This window comes from Oncorhynchus mykiss, chromosome 21 (genome assembly GCF_013265735.2).
Source record: "Oncorhynchus mykiss isolate Arlee chromosome 21, USDA_OmykA_1.1, whole genome shotgun sequence".
Taxonomy (NCBI): domain Eukaryota; kingdom Metazoa; phylum Chordata; class Actinopteri; order Salmoniformes; family Salmonidae; genus Oncorhynchus; species Oncorhynchus mykiss.
Window position 1 is genome coordinate 8,022,934 of NC_048585.1, and position 22,921 is coordinate 8,045,854.

Genomic DNA, 22,921 nt, shown 5'->3' on the forward strand with positions numbered 1-22,921 from the left:
GGTGCTGGACAGTAACAGAGGAGAGGAGGTGCAGGACAGTAATCAGTCTGTCCCTAGAGGAGGTGCTGGACAGTAACAGAGGAGAGGAGGTGCTGGACAGTAACAGAGGAGAGGAGGAGCTGGACAGTAATCAGTCTGTCCCTAGAGGAGGTGCTGGACAGTAATCAGTCTGTCCCTAGAGGAGGTGCTGGACAGTAATTAGTCTGTCCCTAGAGGAGGTGCAGGACAGTAATCAGTCTGTCCCTAGAGGAGGTGCTGGACAGTAATCAGTCTGTCCCTAGAGGAGGTGCTGGACAGTAATCAGTCTGTCCCTAGAGGAGGTGCAGGACAGTAATCAGTCTGTCCCTAGAGGAGGTGCTGGACAGTAACAGAGGAGAGGAGGTGCTGGACAGTAACAGAGGAGAGGAGGAGCTGGACAGTAATCAGTCTGTCCCTAGAGGAGGTGCTGGACAGTAATCAGTCTGTCCCTAGAGGAGGTGCTGGACAGTAATCAGTCTGTCCCTAGAGGAGGTGCAGGACAGTAATCAGTCTGTCCCTAGAGGAGGTGCAGGACAGTAATCAGTCTGTCCCTAGAAGAGGTGCTGGACAGTAACAAAGGAGAGGAGCTGGACAGTAATCAGTCTGTCCCTAGAGGAGGTGCTGGACAGTAATCAGTCTGTCCCTAGAGGAGGAGCTGGACAGTAATCAGTCTGTCCCTAGAGGAGGAGCTGGACAGTAATCAGTCTGTCCCTAGAGGAGGAGCTGGACAGTAATCAGTCTGTCCCTAGATGAGGAGCTGGACAGTAATCAGTCTGTCCCTAGAGGAGGAGCTGGACAGTAATCAGTCTGTCCCTAGAGGAGGTGCAGGACAGTAATCAGTCTGTCCCTAGAGGAGGTGCAGGACAGTAATCAGTCTGTCCCTAGAGGAGGTGCAGGACAGTAATCAGTCTGTCCCTAGAGGAGGTGCTGGACAGTAACAAAGGAGAGGAGCTAGACAGTAATCAGTCTGTCCCTAGAGGAGGAGCTGGACAGTAATCAGTCTGTCCCTAGAAGAGGAGCTGGACAGTAATCAGTCTGTCCCTGGAGGGAGGTGCTGGACAGTAACAGAGGAGAGGAGCTGGACAGTAATCAGTCTGTCCCTAGAGGAGGAGCTGGACAGTAATCAGTCTGTCCCTGGAGGAGGTGCTGGACAGTAATCAGTCTGTCCCTAGAGGAGGAGCTGGACAGTAATCAGTCTGTCCCTGGAGGAGGTGCTGGACAGTAATCAGTTTGTCCCATCATTTTGGTTCACATAGGATGTAACTGTACATCTAACATGGTGATCAACGTTGACACTATATTACATGAGTTTTATGGAAATGTGAAATACACATTTGGACTCTCTTGTGTTTGGCTTGCTCATATGACATATTTATTCTAATCCTCAATGTCTCATCTTTCAAAATCCATCGAGTTCTCTACATTTACAGCATTTCCCCACTCAGACAACAAAACGTGCAAAAGTGAACCAATCAGCAGTAGGGATGAGGGCAACTTGAAGTTCAGAACAGCTGTCAATCAATTCCCCCATACCGCGCTGTGAAGCACAGGGCCACGGAGTGAGGGTGGACCCTAATCAGTGATGTTGTTGTGATTGATTTCAGGGAATTATAGCTTCACTAATAATAAGATAGTTATGGATCGATCGATTGATTGATGATTATTATGGAACTCCACAGCCAGTGTGAGATGGTGAGGGATATCAGCAGGACAAGACAAAACACACCGTTTATACAACCAGACAGGATGACAGTCAGTTCATACAACCAGACAGGACGACAGTCAGTTCATACAACCAGACAGGACGACAGTCAGTTCATACAACCAGACAGGATGACAGTCAGTTCATACAACCAGACAGGACGACAGTCAGTTCATACAACCAGACAGGACGACAGTCAGTTCAAACAACCAGACAGGACGACAGTCAGTTCATACAACCAGACAGGACGACAGTCAGTTCATACAACCAGACAGGACGACAGTCAGTTCATACAACCAGACAGGATATCAGTCAGACACATAGCAAGGACACATCACACTCAGGGGAGATACTGTTTAATCCATTAAATATAGGGTAGTCTCTCAGTGCAAGTGCCAAACAACGATATGAAGTTGTTGCATTGTGTTCAGGTTATGTACAGGCCGAGTGAACTTTGAACTTAGGACAGCATTCAGAAGCATAACAGGAGAAAGACAAGGTGGTTCCCAGTGGACCAACTGACGGAGGGGGGAGTTGAAGCACAATGTACAGAGGTTAGGGGTCAGGGGTTGAGGACAGCTGCGTGGGTCGTCCTGGGTCGTGTTCGTTAGGTATCGAACTGAAGAGAACCATCTGGAACGGGGAGGGGACTAGCTGGACTTTAGTCCAATTAGAAATGCTAATTTCTTGGATTTCCTATTTTGTAAAACATTTTTAAACATTTTCCATAGTGTGCCTATTGAACACGCCCCTGGTCAACAGCCAACTAGATTAGACGTCTGTGGGCCAGTCAGAGCGGACAGACGAGTCATGTGATCACTATAGAACCGTGCAGAGAAGGAGCCTAGATAACACGGAGGAATGACCAACAATGTTTTCTTCATTTCAATCAACCACAAAAAGTCAATTAACAAAATTACTTGTCTATATATATATATATATATATATATATATATATATATATATTTATAAATCTAAAAGTGCATTATGGTACAAAAATATAGAAGGTCAGCAGCACCTCGATACATTTACAAAATAAATACACGATTCAAACAAAAATAAATTACAGCAAAATCTGACATGAATAATAATCGGCATAGTCCTAACAAAACAAAACCAGAACAGGAAGGATTTCACAATTGTTAAATTATGTTGCTCCGCAGAGCCGAGCGTCTGTAATTTTTATTGTCTTCGTCATTATCACTAGTCTGGTGCGTTTACAATATTTACAGAAAATAAATATTTCCTTATTTTACTTTCCGAACAATCACTATCACAGAACCCTGCAACAGGAGTGTCTGGGTGTTCATCTGAATGTCCTCAGGGTTTCTGAAACACAAGAGAGAAAGACGTCAGTTCACTGTAAAGTAGTAGACATTCACTCAGCAATCTATCACCCAGAACCAACAACAACAACACCATCAGGTGTTTGCTTACCTTAGTCAGAGTGTGACAGTGTTCTAGTGCAGCGTCCCCCTCAGGCCGAAGAAGGGCCCTCGCCACTCCAGGTGGTACCCATTCCCAGGCTCCTCCCCTTCCTGCACCCAGCCCAGTGAGCGCGCCCGCCTCTTCCTCTTCTCCCCCCCGTCCCTCCTCTCCCCCTCCCTCCTCTCCCCCTCCCTCCTCTTCCCATTCCTCCCTTTCTTTTTCTTCCCTTCCTTGGCCCTCCGCGCCCCGTCTTTGTCTTTGTATGTTTGGGACTTGTTGGTCTCCTGCGGCAGGTTGGTTCCCTCCTCCTCCATATGGAAGTTAATGGGAAGGTTTTTGGTGCCCCCTGGAGGTTTGGGGTGGGGGTGCAGGGTACCCCCAGTGGTGCCCAATCCCAGGCTGACCCCTACCCCGGCACCCGGTAGTCCCAGCCCCAGTCCGCTGCTGAACACCGGGCGGGCGGGCAGCTCCCTGATCTCAGCCGTATGGACCTCCTCCAGCAGCTCTTGGAGCCACATGCGACGCTTGAAATCCTGCAGCGTCCGGCCCTTATCGTGCATCAGCTGGGCGTGGGTCACCGAGCGCTTCCTAGGAGAGGCGAGAGAGAGGAGAGGAGAGGAGAGGAGAGGAGAGAGAGAGAGAGAGAGAGAAAGAAAGAGAGAGCAGGAGGAGAATGGTTAGAATTGGGACATTGAACTTAGATCACCGAAGATTGAGAAACACAGACATTAGACTTTAGTTTTTCCGTTTTGTTTTCCCATACGTGTGCTCTCAGGTTTCCAATAGATGTCTCTGACCATGAGAACGACACTGTAAAGAGGCTACAGATAAACTGTTCCCTGTAAACAGCATGTTAGTAGCCTGGAATTACAACTAAAACCTTCTGTGAAATGTGTAATCACTGTGACTGATACACTAGCCAGAGAAATATCTTCGACGTTGGCATTGGCTCTCATTCAGTCCACAGTGTTCTTGTCATGCTGAATGTCACAGCCTGGCTGTACTAAAGACCCCCACCACAACTAGAAATATCAACTGTAATTTGTTCCCTGTAAACAGCATGTTAGTAGCCTGGAATTACAACTAAAACCTTCTGTGAAATGTGTAATCACTGTGACTGATACACTAGCCAGAGAAATATCTTCGACGTTGGCATTGGCTCTCATTCAGTCCACAGTGTTCTTGTCATGCTGAATGTCACAGCCTGGCTGTACTAAAGACCCCCACCAGAACTAGAAATATCAACTGTAGTTTGACATGATGGTGACGTTGCCTTCATCTCTAAAACAATTTTTTAATTTTTTTTTTATAAATCTTAAAAGTTGTCCAGTCCTCTCATTACCTCAAACAACTGACGGGAGTGAAACCTCTCGGCTCTACTCCGGTGTACAGTTGGATAGCAACAGGGACACTCTCCAAACGTCTTGAAACAATTACACATTTCAACACTCTGATCTTTCACAGGCCAAAGTAAAGTATAACTTCGCTGTTATTTCAAAAACGTTTACTCTTTGAGTCAGACCGAGATCCACGGCTCAGATATGGAGTACGGGAGGAATTCAACATGTCCCCACTAGGGGGTCAGTCTAAATTAACATGTCCCCACTAGGGGGTCAGTCTAAATTAACATGTCCCCACTAGGGGGTCAGTCTAAATGAACAACATGTCCCCACTAGGGGGTCAGTCTAAATTAACAACATGTCCCCACTAGGGGGTCAGTCTAAATTAACATGTCCCCACTAGGGGGTCCATCTAAATGAACATGTCCCCACTAGGGGGTCAGTCTAAATGAACATGTCCCCACTAGGGGGTCAGTCTAAATGAACATGTCCCCACTAGGGGGTCAGTCTAAATGAACATGCCCCCACTAGGGGGTCAGTCTAAATGAACATGTCCCCACCAGGGGGTCAGTCTAAATGAACATGTCCCCACTAGGGGGTCAGTCTAAATGAACATGTCCCCACTAGGGGGTCAGTCTAAATGAACATGTCCCCACTAGGGGGTCAGTCTAAATTAACATGTCCCCACTAGGGGGTCAGTCTAAATGAACAACATGTCCCCACTAGGGGGTCAGTCTAAATTAACAACATGTCCCCACTAGGGGGTCAGTCTAAATTAACATGTCCCCACTAGGGGGTCCATCTAAATGAACATGTCCCCACTAGGGGGTCAGTCTAAATGAACATGTCCCCACTAGGGGGTCAGTCTAAATGAACATGTCCCCACTAGGGGGTCAGTCTAAATGAACATGCCCCCACTAGGGGGTCAGTCTAAATGAACATGTCCCCACCAGGGGGTCAGTCTAAATGAACATGTCCCCACTAGGGGGTCAGTCTAAATGAACATGTCCCCACTAGGGGGTCAGTCTAAATGAACATGTCCCCACTAGGGGGTCAGTCTAAATGAAAATGTCCCCACTAGGGGGTCAGTCTAAATGAACATGTCCCCACTAGGGGGTCAGTCTAAATTAACATGTCCCCACTAGGGGGTCAGTCTAAATGAACATGTCCCCACTAGGGGGTCAGTCTAAATGAACATGTCCCCACTAGGGGGTCAGTCTAAATGAACATGTCCACACTAGGGGGTCAGTCTAAATGAACATGTCCCCACTAGGGGGTCAGTCTAAATGAACATGTCCCCACTAGGGGTCAGTCTACATGAACATGTCCACACTAGGGGGTCAGTCTAAATGAACATGTCCACACTAGGGGGTCAGTCTAAATGAACATGTCCCCACCAGGGGGTCAGTCTAAATGAACATGTCCCCACTAGGGGGTCAGTCTAAATGAACATGTCCCCACTAGGGGGTCAGTCTAAATGAACATGTCCCCACTAGGGGGTCAGTCTAAATGAACATGTCCCCACTAGGGGGTCAGTCTAAATGAACATGTCCCCACTAGGGGGTCAGTCTAAATTAACATGTCCCCACTAGGGGGTCAGTCTAAATGAACATGTCCCCACTAGGGGGTCAGTCTAAATGAACATGTCCCCACTAGGGGGTCAGTCTAAATGAACATGTCCACACTAGGGGGTCAGTCTAAATGAACATGTCCCCACTAGGGGGTCAGTCTAAATGAACATGTCCCCACTAGGGGGTCAGTCTACATGAACATGTCCACACTAGGGGGTCAGTCTAAATGAACATGTCCACACTAGGGGGTCAGTCTAAATGAACATGTCCCCACTAGGGGGTCAGTCTAAATGAACATGTCCCCACTAGGGGGTCAGTCTAAATGAACATGTCCACACTAGGGGGTCAGTCTAAATTAACATGTCCCCACTAGGGGGTCAGTCTAAATGAACATGTCCCCACTAGGGGGTCAGTCTACATGAACATGTCCCCACTAGGGGGTCAGTCTAAATTAACATGTCCCCACTAGGGGGTCAGTCTAAATGAACATGTCCCCACTAGGGGGTCAGTCTAAATGAACATGTCCCCACTAGGGGGTCAGTCTAAATGAACATATCCCAACTAGGGGGTCAGTCTAAATGAACAACATGTCCCCACTAGGGGGTCAGCCTAAATGAACATGTCCCCACTAGGGGGTCAGTCTAAATGAACATGTCCCCACTAGGGGGTCAGTCTAAATTAACATGTCCCCACTAGGGGGTCAGTCTAAATTAACATGTCCCCACTAGGGGGTCAGTCTAAATTAACATGTCCCCACTAGGGGGTCAGTCTAAATTAACATGTCCCCACTAGGGGGTCAGTCTAAATGAACATGTCCCCACTAGGGGGTCAGTCTAAATGAACATGTCCCCACTAGGGGGTCAGTCTAAATGAACAACATCTCCCCACTAGGGGGTCAGTCTAAATGAACATGTCCCCACTAGGGGGTCAGTCTAAATGAACATGTCCCCACTAGGGGGTCAGTCTAAATGAACATGTCCCCACTAGGGGGTCAATCTAAATGAACATGTCCCCACTAGGGGGTCAGTCTAAATGAACATGTCCCCACTAGGGGGTCAGTCTAAATGAACAACATGTCCCCTCTAGGGGGTCAGTCTAAATGAACAACATGTCCCCACTAGGGGGTCAGTCTAAATGAACATGTCCCCACTAGGGGGTCAGTCTAAATGAACATGTCCCCACTAGGGGGTCAGTCTAAATGAACAACATGTCCCCACTAGGGGGTCAGTCTAAATGAACATGTCCCCACTAGGGGGTCAGTCTAAATGAACATGTCCCCACTAGGGGGTCAGTCTAAATGAACAACATGTCCCCACTAGGGGGTCAGTCTAAATGAACATGTCCCCACTAGGGGGTCAGTCTAAATGAACATGTCCCCACTAGGGGGTCAGTCTAAATGAACAACATGTCCCCACTAGGGGGTCAGTCTAAATGAACATGTCCCCACTAGGGGGTCAGTCTAAATGAACATGTCCCCACTAGGGGGTCAGTCTAAATGAACAACATGTCCCCACTAGGGGGTCAGTCTAAATGAACATGTCCCCACTAGGGGGTCAGTCTAAATGAACAACATGTCCCCACTAGGGGGTCAGTCTAAATGAACATGTCCCCACTAGGGGGTCAGTCTAAATGAACATGTCCCCACTAGGGGGTCAGTCTAAATGAACATCATGTCCTCACTAGGGGGTCAGTCTAAATGAACATGTCCCCACTAGGGGGTCAGTCTACATGAGACACAATAGTAGTGTGTCTATTGGCTAAAGTACTGCACACAATTCTACCAACTAATATCCATTTGTTTACTACACATCTCCACCACATCACATCTCTCACAAAGGCTATATGTATTTATAAACGTTTCAGGCTTTACTGTGTATCAACAACACAGCATTGACCAAGACTACAGAACAACACAGCCTTGACCAAGACTACAGAACAACACAGCCTTGACCAAGACTACAGAACAACACAGCCTTGACCAAGACTACAGAATAACACAGCCTAGATCAAGACTACAGAACAACACAGCCTTGGTCAAGACTACAGAACAACACAGCCTTGGTCAAGGCTACAGAACAACACAGCCTTGACCAAGACTACAGAACAACACAGCTTTGACCAAGACTACAGAACAACACAGCCTTGACCAAGACTACAGAACAACACAGCCTTGACCAAGACTACAGAACAACACAGCCTTGGTCAAGACTACAGAACAGCACAGCCTTGGTCAAGGCTACAGAACAACACAGCCTTGACCAAGACTACAGAACAACACAGCTTTGACCAAGACTACAGAACAACACAGCTTTGACCAAGACTACAGAACAACACAGCCTTGATCAAGACTACAGAACAACACAGCCTTGATCCAGACTACAGAACAACACAGCCTTGACAAAGACTACAGAACAACACAGCCTAGATCCAGACTACAGAACAACACAGCCTAGATCCAGACTACAGAACAACACAGCCTAGATCCAGACTACAGAACAACACAGCCTTGATCCAGACTACAGAACAACACAGCCTTGATCCAGACTACAGAAGAACACAGCCTTGATCCAGACTACAGAACAACACAGCCTTGATCAAGACTACAGAACAACACAGCCTTGATCCAGACTACAGAACAACACAGCCTTGACAAAGACTACAGAACAACACAGCCTTGACCAAGACTACAGAACAACACAGCCTTGACAAAGACTACAGAAGAACACAGCCTTGATCCAGACTACAGAACAACACAGCCTTGATCCAGACTACAGAAGAACACAGCCTTGATCCAGACTACAGAACAACACAGCCTTGATCAAGACTACAGAACAACACAGCCTTGATCCAGACTACAGAACAACACAGCCTTGACAAAGACTACAGAACAACACAGCCTTGACCAAGACTACAGAACAACACAGCCTTGACAAAGACTACAGAAGAACACTGCCTTGATCCAGACTACAGAACAACACAGCCTTGATCCAGACTACAGAACAACACAGCCTTGACAAAGACTACAAAACAACACAGCCTAGATCCAGACTACAGAACAACACAGCCTAGATCCAGACTACAGAACAACACAGCCTTGATCAAGACTACAGAACAACACAGCCTTGATCCAGACTACAGAACAACAATATTAATCAAGACTACAGAACAACACAGCCTTGATCAAGACTACAGAACAACACAGCCTTGATCCAGACTACAGAACAACACAGCCTTGATCCAGACTACAGAACAACACAGCCTTGATCCAGACTACAGAAGAACACAGCCTTGATCCAGACTACAGAACAACACAGCCTTGATCCAGACTACAGAAGAACACAGCCTTGATCCAGACTACATAACAACACAGCCTTGATCCAGACTACAGAACAACACAGCCTTGACCAAGACTACAGAACAACACAGCCTAGATCAAGACTACAGAACAACACAGCCTTGATCCAGACTACAGAACAACACAGCCTTGATCCAGACTACAGAACAACACAGCCTATGTCCAGACTACAGAACAACACAGCCTTGATCCAGACTACAGAACAACATAGCCTTGATCCAGACTACTACCAGGTAAGGACTCTTAGTTTGTTTGTGTGCTGGTATCTGCCAACACAACACTCACTGTACAATATCTGTCAACAACTGGCAACAACATCCATGAAGCTAATCAAGACAATATATTTTGTTCCAGACCTCGTGGCAGGTAATATGTGTTTGTTTGTTTGTTTGTTGACAACACAACAGTTATTGTCCAATATCAGTGAACTATTATCTGTGTATCCATGATGCTGATCTCCTTGGCCTTCAGGATGAGATGATTCATAGCAGAGAGAGGGAGAGAGTGTTTCCACTGGGACGTCAGATTAGCCTGCTTGCTGCCAAACACAAAGAGATTACTTTTCCTTTCTTTAGGAAAATCCCCCCCCCCCCCCCCCCCCCCCCCCTCCCTCGGAGAGAGCAGCATCCAGGAACTAATCCCTACTGTCACAGAGGCATCATGCTGTGTTCAAGAGCATTGGGAAACGGCAGCACACCAACAACAACAAAATGTATTTTTTGTCCGCTGTTTCCCAAAGTTCTTGAACTTGGGATTTGATTTGAAGTCATTGTCATATATGGCAGAGGACGCTGTTATTAAAGAGAGAGAGAGCAGCTGTTACCCAGTCTGCATCATACTGGGTGAGAGCCCATGTTACCCGGTCTGTATCATACTGGGTGAGAGCCCATGTTACCCAGTCTGCATCATACTGGGTGAGAGCCCATGTTACCCGGTCTGTATCATACTGGGTGAGAGCCCATGTTACCCAGTCTGCATCATACTGGGTGAGAGCCCATGTTACCCAGTCTGCATCATACTGGGTGGGTGTGGGTGGGTGAGGGTGTGTGAGGGTGGGAGTGGGTGGGTGAGGGTGGGTGGGTGGGTGGGTGGGTGAGGGAGATGAGGGTGGGTGTGGGTGGGTGGGTGGGTGTGTGTGAGGGTGTGTGAGTGTGGGTGAGGGTGGGTGGGTGAGGGTGTGTGAGGGTGGGTGAGGGTGTGTGGGTGAGGGTGTGTGGGTGAGGATGTGTGAGGGTGTGTGAGGGTGGGTGAGGGTGTGTGGGTGAGGATGTGTGAGAGTGGGTGAGGGTGTGTGAGGGTGTGACAGAGAGAAATGCATCCTGACTGCCACCTCCAGTTAAAATCAGTGTTTGACAGGTTTATAGCAGTACACCAGGACACACTGGAAACAAACCATTAGAGTATCTATGGTTACCAACACATCAGGAATATCTTTGGTTACCAAGACAGCTGGAGTAACTTGGTTACCAAGACAGCTGGAGTAACTTTGGTTACCAAGACAGCTGGAGTAACTTTGGTTACCAACACAGCTGGAGTAACTTGGTTACCAAGACAGCTGGAGTAACTTGGTTACCAACACAGCTAGAGTAACTTTGGTTACCAAGACAGCTGGAGTAACTTTGGTTACCAAGACAGCTGGAGTAACTTGGTTACCAAGACAGCTGGAGTATCTTTGGTTTACCAACACAGCTGGAGTATATTTGGTTACCAAGACAGCTGGAGTATCTATGGTTTACCAACACAGCTGGAGTAACTTTGGTTACCAAGACAGCTGGAGTAACTTGGTTACCAACACAGCTGGAGTAACTTGGTTACCAACACAGCTAGAGTATCTTTGGTTTACCAACACAGCTGGAGTAACTTTGGTTACCAAGACAGCTGGAGTAACTTTGGTTACCAAGACAGCTGGCGTATCTTTGGTTACCAAGACAGCTGGAGTAACTTTGGTTTACCAAGAGAGTGACCATAGGGGTAGTGCACTACTTTAGACCAGTTCCCATATGGTAGTGCACTACTTTAGACCAGGGTACATAGGGGTAGTGCACTACTTTAGACCAGGACCCATAGGGGTATTGCACTACTTTAGACCAGGGTCCATAGGGGTAGTGCACTACTTTAGACCAGGGTCCAAAGGGGTAGTGCACTACTTTAGACCAGGGTCCAAAGGGGTAGTGCACTACTTTAGACCAGGGTCCATAGGGGTAGTGCACTACTTTAGACCAGGGTCCATAGGGGTAGTGCACTACTTTAGACCAGGACCCATAGGGTAGGGCACTACTTTAGACCAGGGCCCATAGTGTAGTGCACTACTTTAGACCAGGGTCCATAGGGGTAGTGCACTACTTTAGACCAGGGTCCATATGGTAGTGCACTACTTTAGACCAGGGTCCATAGGGGTAGTGCTCTCCTTTAAACCAGTTCCATTAGGGGTAGTGCACTATAGAGTTAATAGGGTGCCATTACATACCCACCTCAGCCCTGATCTAACCCTAACCCACCTCAGCCCTGATCTAACCCACCTCAGCCCTGATCTAACCTTAACCCACCTCAGCCCTGATCTAACCCACCTCAGCCCTGATCTAACCCACCTCAGCCCTGATCTAACCTTAACCCACCTCAGCCCTGATCTAACCCACCTCAGCCCTGATCTAACCCTAACCCACCTCAGCCAGGTCAGGTATGTCCAAGCTATACCCTGACCTCTAGGGTCAGTTAGTGTCAGGTATGTCCAAGCTAACCACTAGGGCCAGTTAGTGTCAGGTATGTCCAAGCTATACCCTGACCACTAGGGCCAGTTAGTGTCAGGTATGTCTAAGCTATACCCTGACCACTAGGACCAGTTAGTGTCAGGTATGTCCAAGCTGACCACTAGGGCCAGTTAGTGTCAGGTATGTCCAAGCTGACCACTAGGGCCAGTTAGTGTCAGGTATGTCCAAGCTGACCACTAGGGCCAGTTAGTGTCAGGTATGTCCAAGCTGACCACTAGGGCCAGTTAGTGTCAGGTATGTCCAAGCTATACCCTGACCACTAGGACCAGTTAGTGTCAGGTATGTCCAAGCTGACCACTAGGGCCAGTTAGTGTCAGGTATGTCCAAGCTGACCACTAGGGCCAGTTAGTGTCAGGTATGTCCAAGCTGACCACTAGGGCCAGTTAGTGTCAGGTATGTCCAAGCTGACCACTAGGGCCAGTTAGTGTCAGGTATGTCCAAGCTGACCACTAGGGCCAGTTAGTGTCAGGTATGTCCAAGCTGACCACTAGGGCCAGTTAGTGTCAGGTATGTCCAAGCTGACCGCTAGGGCCAGTTAGTGTCAGGTATGTCCAAGCTGACCACTAGGGCCAGTTAGTGTCAGGTATGTCCAAGCTGACCGCTAGGGCCAGTTAGTGTCAGGTATGTCCAAGCTGACCACTAGGGCCAGTTAGTGTCAGGTATGTCCAAGCTATACCCTGACCACTAGGGCCAGTTAGTGTCAGGTATGTCCAAGCTATACCCTGACCACTAGGGCCAGTTAGTGTCAGGTATGTCCAAGCTATACCCTGACCACTAGGACCAGTTAGTGTCAGGTATGTCCAAGCTGACCACTAGGGCCAGTTAGTGTCAGGTATGTCCAAGCTGACCACTAGGGCCAGTTAGTGTCAGGTATGTCCAAGCTATACCCTGACCACTAGGGCCAGTTAGTGTCAGGTATGTCCAAGCTATACCCTGACCACTAGGACCAGTTAGTGTCAGGTATGTCCAAGCTGACCACTAGGGCCAGTTAGTGTCAGGTATGTCCAAGCTGACCACTAGGGCCAGTTAGTGTCAGGTATGTCCAAGCTGACCACTAGGGCCAGTTAGTGTCAGGTATGTCCAAGCTATACCCTGACCACTAGGGCCAGTTAGTGTCAGGTATGTCCAAGCTATACCCTGACCACTAGGGCCAGTTAGTGTCAGGTATGTCCAAGCTGACCACTAGGGCCAGTTAGTGTCAGGTATGTCCAAGCTATACCCTGACCACTAGGGCCAGTTCCTTTTACATAACAGTAAAACCATTGAATAGTATCCATCATCACACTAAAACTGAAAACATCATGAAAAGTAATATTCTCAATTATTTTCCTTAGAAAAGATTAACATTAGATCAAGGAAAGAACTGGTCACATCATTTATTAATTTCTCCAAGTTCTTCCAAAGCCACGGAGCAGATATTTACTTGTCCCAGTGCAATAATATCCTGGTAAGAGACTACCTCCCGTACAGAGAGATGTTTGAAAGGAGCTGTGTTTATATACATACAGACCATTTCCTGTGATTCTCAGGGAGAGTGAGGCAGGGAACTGAACAGGCTTGGTCTTTGAAAAACGATCTCCCTGTTGATTTTTTTTTTTTTAACCTTTAATAAAGCCCAACATCAAACACTCCCCAAGGCACAACTAGAAGAGAGGAAGGAGGGGAAGAGAGGAAGGAGGGGAAGAGAGGAAGGAGGGGAAGAGAGGAAAGCATTAAGAAAAAAAAGGGGTTGGATACATCCTGATGTGGCACGATTCCAACAGAACAGACCTTTTCTTGGCCTACCTGATGATAATTGTTTCTCTGTGCGGGGTAAAGGGGGGAAAAAGGGGAGGCAGAGGGAACGAGAGAACGAAATAGTACACTGTGTTTACTCCTACCCACTAGGCATGTCATTTCTCTGCTCTGTCTGATTGAAGCTCTATCCAAACCTTGGCAGACAGTTTGCTAAAGCTTTAATTTGGCTCCTGATGCTTGGTGGCCCAGGTCCAACACTATCGTTAGGGTGAGTCCTGACTCCTAAAGCTTGGTGGCCCAGGCCCAACACTATCGTTAGGGTGAGTCCTGACTCCTGATGCTTGGTGACCCAGGTCCAACACTATCGTTAGGCTGAGTCCTGACTCCTGAGGCTTGGTGGCCCAGGCCCAACACTATCGTTAGGGTGAGTCCTGACTCCTGATGCTTGGTGGCCCAGGTCCAACACTATCGTTAGGGTGAGTTCTGACTCCTAAAGCTTGGTGACCCAGGTCCATCACTATTGTTAGGGTGAGTCCTGACTCCTGATGCTTGGTGGCCCAGGCCCAAAACTATCGTTAGGGTGAGTCCTAACTCCTGATGCTTGGTGGCCCAGGTCCAACACTATCGTTAGGGTGAGTCCTGACTCCTAAAGCTTGGTGGCCCAGGCCCAACACTATCGTTAGGGTGAGTTCTGACTCCTGATGCTTGGTGGCCCAGGCCCAAAACTATCGTTAGGGTGAGTTCTGACTCCTGATGCTTGGTGGCCCAGGCCCAACACTATCGTTAGGGTGAGTTCTGACTCCTGATGCTTGGTGGCCCAGGCCCAAAACTATCGTTAGGGTGAGTCCTAACTCCTGATGCTTGGTGGCCCAGGTCCAACACTATCGTTAGGGTGAGTCCTGACTCCTAAAGCTTGGTGGCCCAGGCCCAACACTATCGTTAGGGTGAGTCCTGACTCCTGATGCTTGGTGACCCAGGTCCAACACTATCGTTAGGCTGAGTCCTGACTCCTGAGGCTTGGTGGCCCAGGCCCAACACTATCGTTAGGGTGAGTCCTGACTCCTGATGCTTGGTGGCCCAGGTCCAACACTATCGTTAGGGTGAGTTCTGACTCCTAAAGCTTGGTGACCCAGGTCCATCACTATCGTTAGGGTGAGTTCTGACTCCTAAAGCTTGGTGGCCCAGGCCCAAAACTATCGTTAGGCTGAGTCCTGACTCCTGAGACTTGGTGGCTGGGTTCCAATACATTTGATTGACTCAGTGTTTGTCCTATTTTGAAGCTGTCAACACTGTGTTTGATGTTAGCTGAGATCATACGTGGTCTGGAGGGGTTAGATAGTGTGGTGGGATACAGTAACTCCATTGTTGAGGACTCAACTCTCCTTCTGGTAAAGTACATCACACAATGATAACTTAATAAAATGCTAATTTTCTGGGACAGCACAGGGTTATGCTCGAGAAACAGACCAAAAAAAAGGCTTTCACCTTTTGTATTGTTACAAACAAATGTGATTTTATCGTGTTTAAAAATACAATCCAACTCAGTTCAGATCACTGCTGACTGTTTCGTCCAGACTGTAACTACCAAACCCCACAGCTCTGTCTCCTAACAGTAAGGACCTACCAGACCCCACAGCTCTGTCTCCTAACAGTAAGGACCTACCAGACCCCACAGCTCTGTCTCCTAACAGTAAGGACCTACCAGACCCCACAGCTCTGTCTCCTAACAGTAAGGACCTACCAGACCCCACAGCTCTGTCTCCTAACAGTAAGGACCTACCAGACCCCACAGCTCTGTCTCCTAACAGTAAGGACCTACCAGACCCCACAGCTCTGTCTCCTAACAGTAAGGACCTACCAGACCCCACAGCTCTGTCTCCTAACAGTAAGGACCTACCAAACCCCACAGCTCTGTCTCCTAACAGTAAGGACCTACCAGACCCCACAGCTCTGTCTCCTAACAGTAAGGACCTACCAGACCCCACAGCTCTGTCTCCTAACAGTAAGGACCTACCAGACCCCACAGCTCTGTCTCCTAACAGTAAGGACCTACCAGACCCCACAGCTCTGTCTCCTAACAGTAAGGACCTACCAGACCCCACAGCTCTGTCTCCTAACAGTAAGGACCTACCAGACCCCACAGCTCTGTCTCCTAACAGTAAGGACCTACCAGACCCCACAGCTCTGTCTCCTAACAGTAAGGACCTACCAGACCCCACAGCTCTGTCTCCTAACAGTAAGGACCTACCAGACCCCACAGCTCTGTCTCCTAACAGTAAGGACCTACCAGACCCCACAGCTCTGTCTCCTAACAGTAAGGACCTACCAGACCCCACAGCTCTGTCTCCTAACAGTAAGGACCTACCAGACCCCACAGCTCTGTCTCCTAACAGTAAGGACCTACCAGACCCCACAGCTCTGTCTCCTAACAGTAAGGACCTACCAGACCCCACAGCTCTGTCTCCTAACAGTAAGGACCTACCAGACCCCACAGCTCTGTCTCCTAACAGTAAGGACCTACCAGACCCCACAGCTCTGTCTCCTAACAGTAAGGACCTACCAGACCCCACAGCTCTGTCTCCTAACAGTAAGGACCTACCAGACCCCACAGCTCTATCTCCTAACAGTAAGGACCTACCAGACCCCACAGCTCTGTCTCCTAACAGTAAGGACCTACCAGACTCTACAGACTCTTCAGGACTAACCCCTCCTGGTTCCTACTCTACAGACGAGGGGCCCCATGAACCCTCCTGGGTCCTACTCTACAGACGAGGGGCCCCATGAACCCTCCTGGGTCCTACTCTACAGACTCATCAGGACTAACGCCCTCCTGGGTCCTACTCTACAGACTCATCAGGACTAACCCCCTCCTGGGTCCTACTCTACAGACGAGGGGCCCCATGAACCCTCCTGGGTCCTACTCTACAGACTCATCAGGACTAACCCCCTCCTGGGTCCTTCTCTACAGACGAGGGGCCCCATGAACCCTCCTGGGTCCTACTCTACAGACTCATCAGGACTAACCCCCTCCTGGGTCCTACTCTACAGACTCATCAGGACTAACCCCCTCCTGGGTCCTACTCTACAGACTCATCAGGACTAACCCCCTCCTGGGTCCTACTCTACAGACTCATCAGGACTAACCCCCTCCTGGGTCCTACTCTACAGACTCATCAGGACTAACCCCCTCCTGGGTCCTACTCTACAGACTCATCAGGACTAACCCCCTCCTGGGTCCTACTCTACAGACTCATCAGGACTAACCCCCTCCTGGGTCCTACTCTACAGACTCATCAGGACTAACCCCCTCCTGGGTCCTACTCTAAAGACGAGGGACCCCATGAACCCTCCTGGGTCTTACTCTACAGACGTTTTCCCATGAACCCTCCTGGGTCTTACTCTACAGACGAGGGGCCCCATGAACCCTCCTGGGTCCTACTCTACAGACTCATCAGGACTAACCCCCTCCTGGGTCCTACTCTACAGACTCATCAGGACTAACCCCCTCCTGGGTCCTACTCTACAGACTCATCAGGACTAACCCCCTCCTGAGTCCTACTCTACAGACGAGGGGCCCCATGAACCCTCCTGAGTCCTACTCTACAGACGAGGGACCCCATGAACCCTCCTGACTACTACTCTACAGACGTGTCCCCATGAACCCTCCTGAGTACTACTCTACAGACGAGGGGCCCCATGAACCCTCCTGGGTCCTACTCTACAGACTCATCAGGACTAACCCCCTCCTGGGTCCTACTCTACAGACTCATCAGGACTAACCCCCTCCTGAGTCCTACTCTACAGACGAGGGGCCCCATGAACCCTCCTGAGTCCTACTCTACAGACGAGGGACCCCATGAACCCTCCTGAGTCCTACTCTACAGACGAGGGGCCCCATGAACCCTCCTGAGTACTACTCTACAGACGAGGGGCCCCATGAACCCTCCTGGGTCTTACTCTACAGACGAGGGGCCCCATGAACCCTCCTGGGTCCTACTCTACAGACTCTTCAGGACTAACCCCCTCCTGGGTCCTACTCTACAGACTCTTCAGGACTATCCCCCTCCTGGGTCCTACTCTACAGACTCATCAGGACTAACCCCCTCCTGAGTCCTACTCTACAGACTCTTCAGGACTAACCCCCTCCTGAGTCCTACTCTACAGACTCATCAGGACTAACCCCCTCCTGAGTCCTACTCTACAGACTCTTCAGGACTAACCCCCTCCTGAGTCCTACTCTACAGACTCATCAGGACTAACCCCCTCCTGAGTCCTACTCTACAGACTCATCAGGACTAACCCCCTCCTGAGTCCTACTCTACAGACGAGGGGCCCCATGAACCCTCCTGGGTCTTACTCTACAGACGAGGGGCCCCATGAACCCTCCTGAGTCCTACTCTACAGACGAGGGGCCCCATGAACCCTCCTGAGTCCTACTCTACAGACGAGGGGCCCCATGAACCCGCTACTCTCTCTCTCACCGTCTGTTAGTCGCCAGGTTCAAAGCTCCTCCTGGGACGGCCCAGCAGCACCTGGTTCTAATCTCCTTTCAGACGCCCTTTTTTCCCAGGAACCAGGAACAAACCTGTCAACACTGCAGCCAAATCATTGTCAGATGTTACTGCTCACACCCCTCCCTCTGAGCAGGGATGCTACCCTGATCCACTTAGATAGACACTGGTTCAATCCTGGCACCCTAGTCCCTAAAAAGTGCAGTGGGCCCTGGTCAAAAGTAGTGTACTATATAGGGGGTATTCGGGTGTCATTCCAGACCAGCCATAGACTCTCTCCACATAGAGAACCTACATAGAGAACCTACATAGAGATCCTACATAGAGATCCTACATAGAGATCCTACATAGAGAACCTACAGCGCCATAATATCAAGTCTCACAGATGTGTCAATGTTATGAGGCTTCACCTTTACCAGCTCTTACCCACATCCTCTCCTCTCCTCTCCTCTCCTCTCCTCTCCTCTCCTCTCCTCTCCTCTCCTCTCCTCTCCTCTCCTCTCCTCTCCTCTCCTCTCCTCGCTCTCTGGCTGTCTATGGCTTCATTAAACCTTCCTCAGTCAGAGACCAGAGAGAGGGAGGACAGGACATGCAGAGAACCACTGCAGCCTGTGTCAGAAATGATCTGTCTCAGAGATATTATCTGTGTCAGAGATATTATCTGTCTCAGAGATAGTATCTGTGTCAGAGATAGTATCTGTCTCAGAGATAGTATCTGTGTCAGAGATAGTATCTGTGTCAGAGATAGTATCTGTCTCAGAGATAGTATCTGTCTCAGAGAAATTATCTGTGTCAGAGAAAGTATCTGTGTCAGAGATATTATCTGTCTCAGAGATGGTATCTGTGTCAGAGATATTATCTCTCGCAAGATGGTATCTGTGTCAGAGATATTATCTGTCTCAGAGATGGTATCTGTGTCAGAGATATTATCTCTCAGAGATATTATCTTTCCAAGGGGAAAAGCTCTCAGAGCATGTTTTTCATTCTGGCTCTCATGGGTTTCAAGGAGCATGTCCAAAATGGCCCCCTATTCCCTTTCTAGCTGCCCTATGGGCCCAGGTCAGAAGTAGTACACTGCATAGGGGATAGGTTGCTGTTTGAGCCTCACTGCACAGGGCTGTCGGGACTTGAAAGAGGGTTTACTCTGTTAGGCATAATACAGTCCCACCAAGAGCGCTGGGTTTAGTTTGGTCGGCAGCCTGGCCGTGCATCAGCACTATTCAACCCTCTTTATCCTGACAGACACCAGGCAGCCAGCGGGGGCCCAGAGATACCTGAACAACTACAACAGACCGTGAGGTAGGGAGAGAGCAGCTAGCAGGGGGCCCAGCCCAGAGATACCTGAACAACTACAACAGACCGTGAGGTGGGGGGGGGGGGGGGGCAGCCCAGAGATACCTGAGCAACTACAACAGACCGTGAGGTAGGGAGGGAGCAGCCAGCGGGGGCCCAGAGATACCTGGACAACTACAACAGACCGTGAGGTAGGGAGGGAGCAGCTAGCAGGGGGCCCAGCCCAGAGATACCTGAACAACTACAACAGACCGTGAGGTAGGGAGAGAGCAGCTAGCAGGGGGCCCAGCCCAGAGATACCTGAACAACTACAACAGACCGTGAGGTAGGGAGAGAGCAGCTAGCGGGGGCAACTACAACAGACCGTGAGGTAGGGAGGGAGCAGCTAGCAGGGGGCCCAGCCCAGAGATACCTGAATAACTACAACAGACCGTGAGGTAGGGAGGGAGCAGCTAGCAGGGGGCCCAGCCCAGAGATACCTGAACAACTACAACAGACCGTGAGGTAGGGAGAGAGCAGCTAGCGGGGGCAACTACAACAGACCGTGAGGTAGGGAGGGAGCAGCTAGCAGGGGGCCCAGCCCAGAGATACCTGAATAACTACAACAGACCGTGAGGTAGGGAGAGAGCAGCTAGCGGGGGCAACTACAACAGACCGTGAGGTAGGGAGAGAGCAGCTAGCAGGGGTCCCAGCCCAGAGATACCTGAACAACTACAACAGACCGTGAGGTAGGGAGAGAGCAGCTAGCGGGGGCAACTACAACAGACCGTGAGGTAGGGAGGGAGCAGCTAGCAGGGGGCCCAGCCCAGAGATACCTGAACAACTACAACAGACCGTGAGGTAGGGAGAGAGCAGCTAGCGGGGGCAACTACAACAGACCGTGAGGTAGGGAGGGAGCAGCTAGCAGGGGGCCCAGCCCAGAGATACCTGAACAACTACAACAGACCGTGAGGTAGGGAGAGAGCAGCTAGCGGGGGCAACTACAACAGACCGTGAGGTAGGGAGGGAGCAGCTAGCAGGGGGCCCAGCCCAGAGATACCTGAACAACTACAACAGACCGTGAGGTAGGGGGGGGGGGGGGGGGCAGAGATACCTGAACAACTACAACAGACCGTGAGGTGGGGGGGGGGGGGGGCCAGAGATACCTGGACAACTACAACAGACCGTGAGGTGGGGGGGGGGGCCCAGAGATACCTGAACAACTACAACAGACCGTGAGGTAGGGAGGGAGCAGCTAGCAGGGGTCCCAGCCCAGAGATATCTGAACAACTACAACAGACCGTGAGGTAAGGAGAGAGCAGCTAGCAGGGGGCCCAGCCCAGAGATACCTGGACAACTACAACAGACCGTGAGGTAGGGAGGGAGCAGCTAGCAGGGGGCCCAGCCCAGAGATACCTGGACAACTACAACAGACCGTGAGGTAGGGAGGGAGCAGCCAGCGGGGGGCCCAGCCCAGAGATACCTGGACAACTACAACAGACCGTGAGGTAGGGAGGGAGCAGCCAGCGGGGGGCCCAGCCCAGAGATACCTGGACAACTATAACAGACCGTGAGATAGGGAGGGAGCAGCTAGCAGGGGGCCCAGCCCAGAGATACCTGAACAACTACAACAGACCGTGAGGTAGGGAGGGATAGGTGTGAAGAGACACCAAACTAACTAACAAGCAAACAAGGACATTTCTGTTTTTAGCCGGTGGTCCAAAACCCCCTGCATGGCTAGGAGAGGAGGGGAGGAGTGGAGGGGGGACCCCCGGGGGGGAGACCGCCTAAGACGGCCCAAAGCGGCCCTAAACGAGTGCTTGGGAACTGGCGGGAGGGAAGGAGGGAAAGGAGGGTGGTTGTGGGGATTTGACTCGCTTTATCACAGAGGGCTTTTTACCTCTCCCTCTCTCTCTTCCCCCCTCTCTCTCCCTCTCTCTCTTTCCCCCCTCTCTCCCTCTCCCCTCTCTCTCTCCCTCTTCCCCCCCTCTCTCGCTCTCTCTCTCTCTCTCTCCCTCCCCCCTCTCTCGCTCTCTCTCTCTCTCTCTCTCTCTCTCCCTCTTCCCCCCCTCTCTCTCACTCTCTTTCCTCTCTCTCTCCCCCCCTCTCTCTACCGCTCTCTCTCTCCACCTCTCTCTCTACCCCTCTCTCCCTCCCTCTCTCTCTACCCCTCTCTCCCTCCCTCTCTCTCCCCCTCTCTCTCTACCCCTCTCCCCCCCTCTCTCTCCCTAAGTACACACACAGGTGGGTGAACTCTATCTAAACAGCTGGCGGCACGGTCCACAAATGAGCACATGTTCCAGCCTGTTAGAGGCACCACTGCCTCGCCCCCCCACCATGAGACACGACTTTAATACGGAATAAAACGAATGCCAATAAAAAATACATTACATAATATTAATAATAATTAAAATAATATTACAAATTAATAAAACAAATATTAATAAAAAATACATTAAATAATATTAATAATAATTCAAATAATATTACAAATCAATAAACAAATAAGAAAATGAATTTAAATTAAATAAAGTTTGATCAGTAATAACAATATGGGGAAACTAATTTATTTGCCTCAAATTCCCATTCTCTGCCTCTTTTAATATTGATAGAGGACCGTGACGAACTTGACGGATATACTCGTCAAAGTGATAAAAAACTAAAACAGGAGCGTTGAAGTAAATGTGTGTATTATGAAATAGGAACTTACATCCTGTTGGCGAGCCCATCGATTGGCCGTCCGTAGTGAGGAACAGGGGAACACAGTAAGAACACAGTATTATGAAATAGGAACTCACATCCTGTTGGCGAGCCCATCGATTGGCCGTCCGTAGTGAGGAACAGGGGAACACAGTAAGAACACAGTATTATGAAATAGGAACTTACATCCTGTTTGGCGAGCCCATCGATTGGCCGTCCGTAGTGAGGAACAGGGGAACACAGTAAGAACACAGTATTATGAAATAGGAACTCACATCCTGTTGGCGAGCCCATCGATTGGCCGTCCGTAGTGAGGAACAGGGGAACACAGTAAGAACACAGTATTATGAAATAGGAACTTACATCCTGTTGGCGAGCCCATGGATTGGCCGTCCGTAGTGAGGAACAGGGGAACACAGTAAGAACACAGCGAAGCACCACAGCTGTACGACTCTCCTCGACCACAACATCTTGGACGAAGTCTGCTGCAAACAACAACGTACCAAATGCTGCGTTTAA

At 49.7% G+C, this 22,921-nt stretch overlaps 1 protein-coding gene across 2 annotated transcripts in view; it reads right to left on the bottom strand.

The window, feature by feature from the left end:
- Positions 1-2,040: 2,040 nt before the first annotated feature.
- Positions 2,041-22,921, bottom strand: part of pthlha (parathyroid hormone-like hormone a) — a 22,043-nt gene continuing 1,162 nt past the window's right edge. Inside the window, exons 2-4 of one of the 2 annotated variants that reach the window (XM_036956763.1) lie at positions 22,766-22,884; positions 3,158-3,736; positions 2,041-3,049 (exon numbers count right to left, since the gene is read on the bottom strand). In XM_036956763.1, coding sequence (XP_036812658.1) covers positions 3,181-3,736; positions 22,766-22,872 — 663 coding nt within the window. In that variant the 5' untranslated portion in view covers positions 22,873-22,884 and the 3' untranslated portion in view covers positions 2,041-3,049; positions 3,158-3,180. Of the gene's footprint in view, positions 3,050-3,157; positions 3,737-22,765; positions 22,888-22,921 lie in introns of both variants that reach the window. The other variant, XM_021595182.2, reaches the window with a different exon arrangement.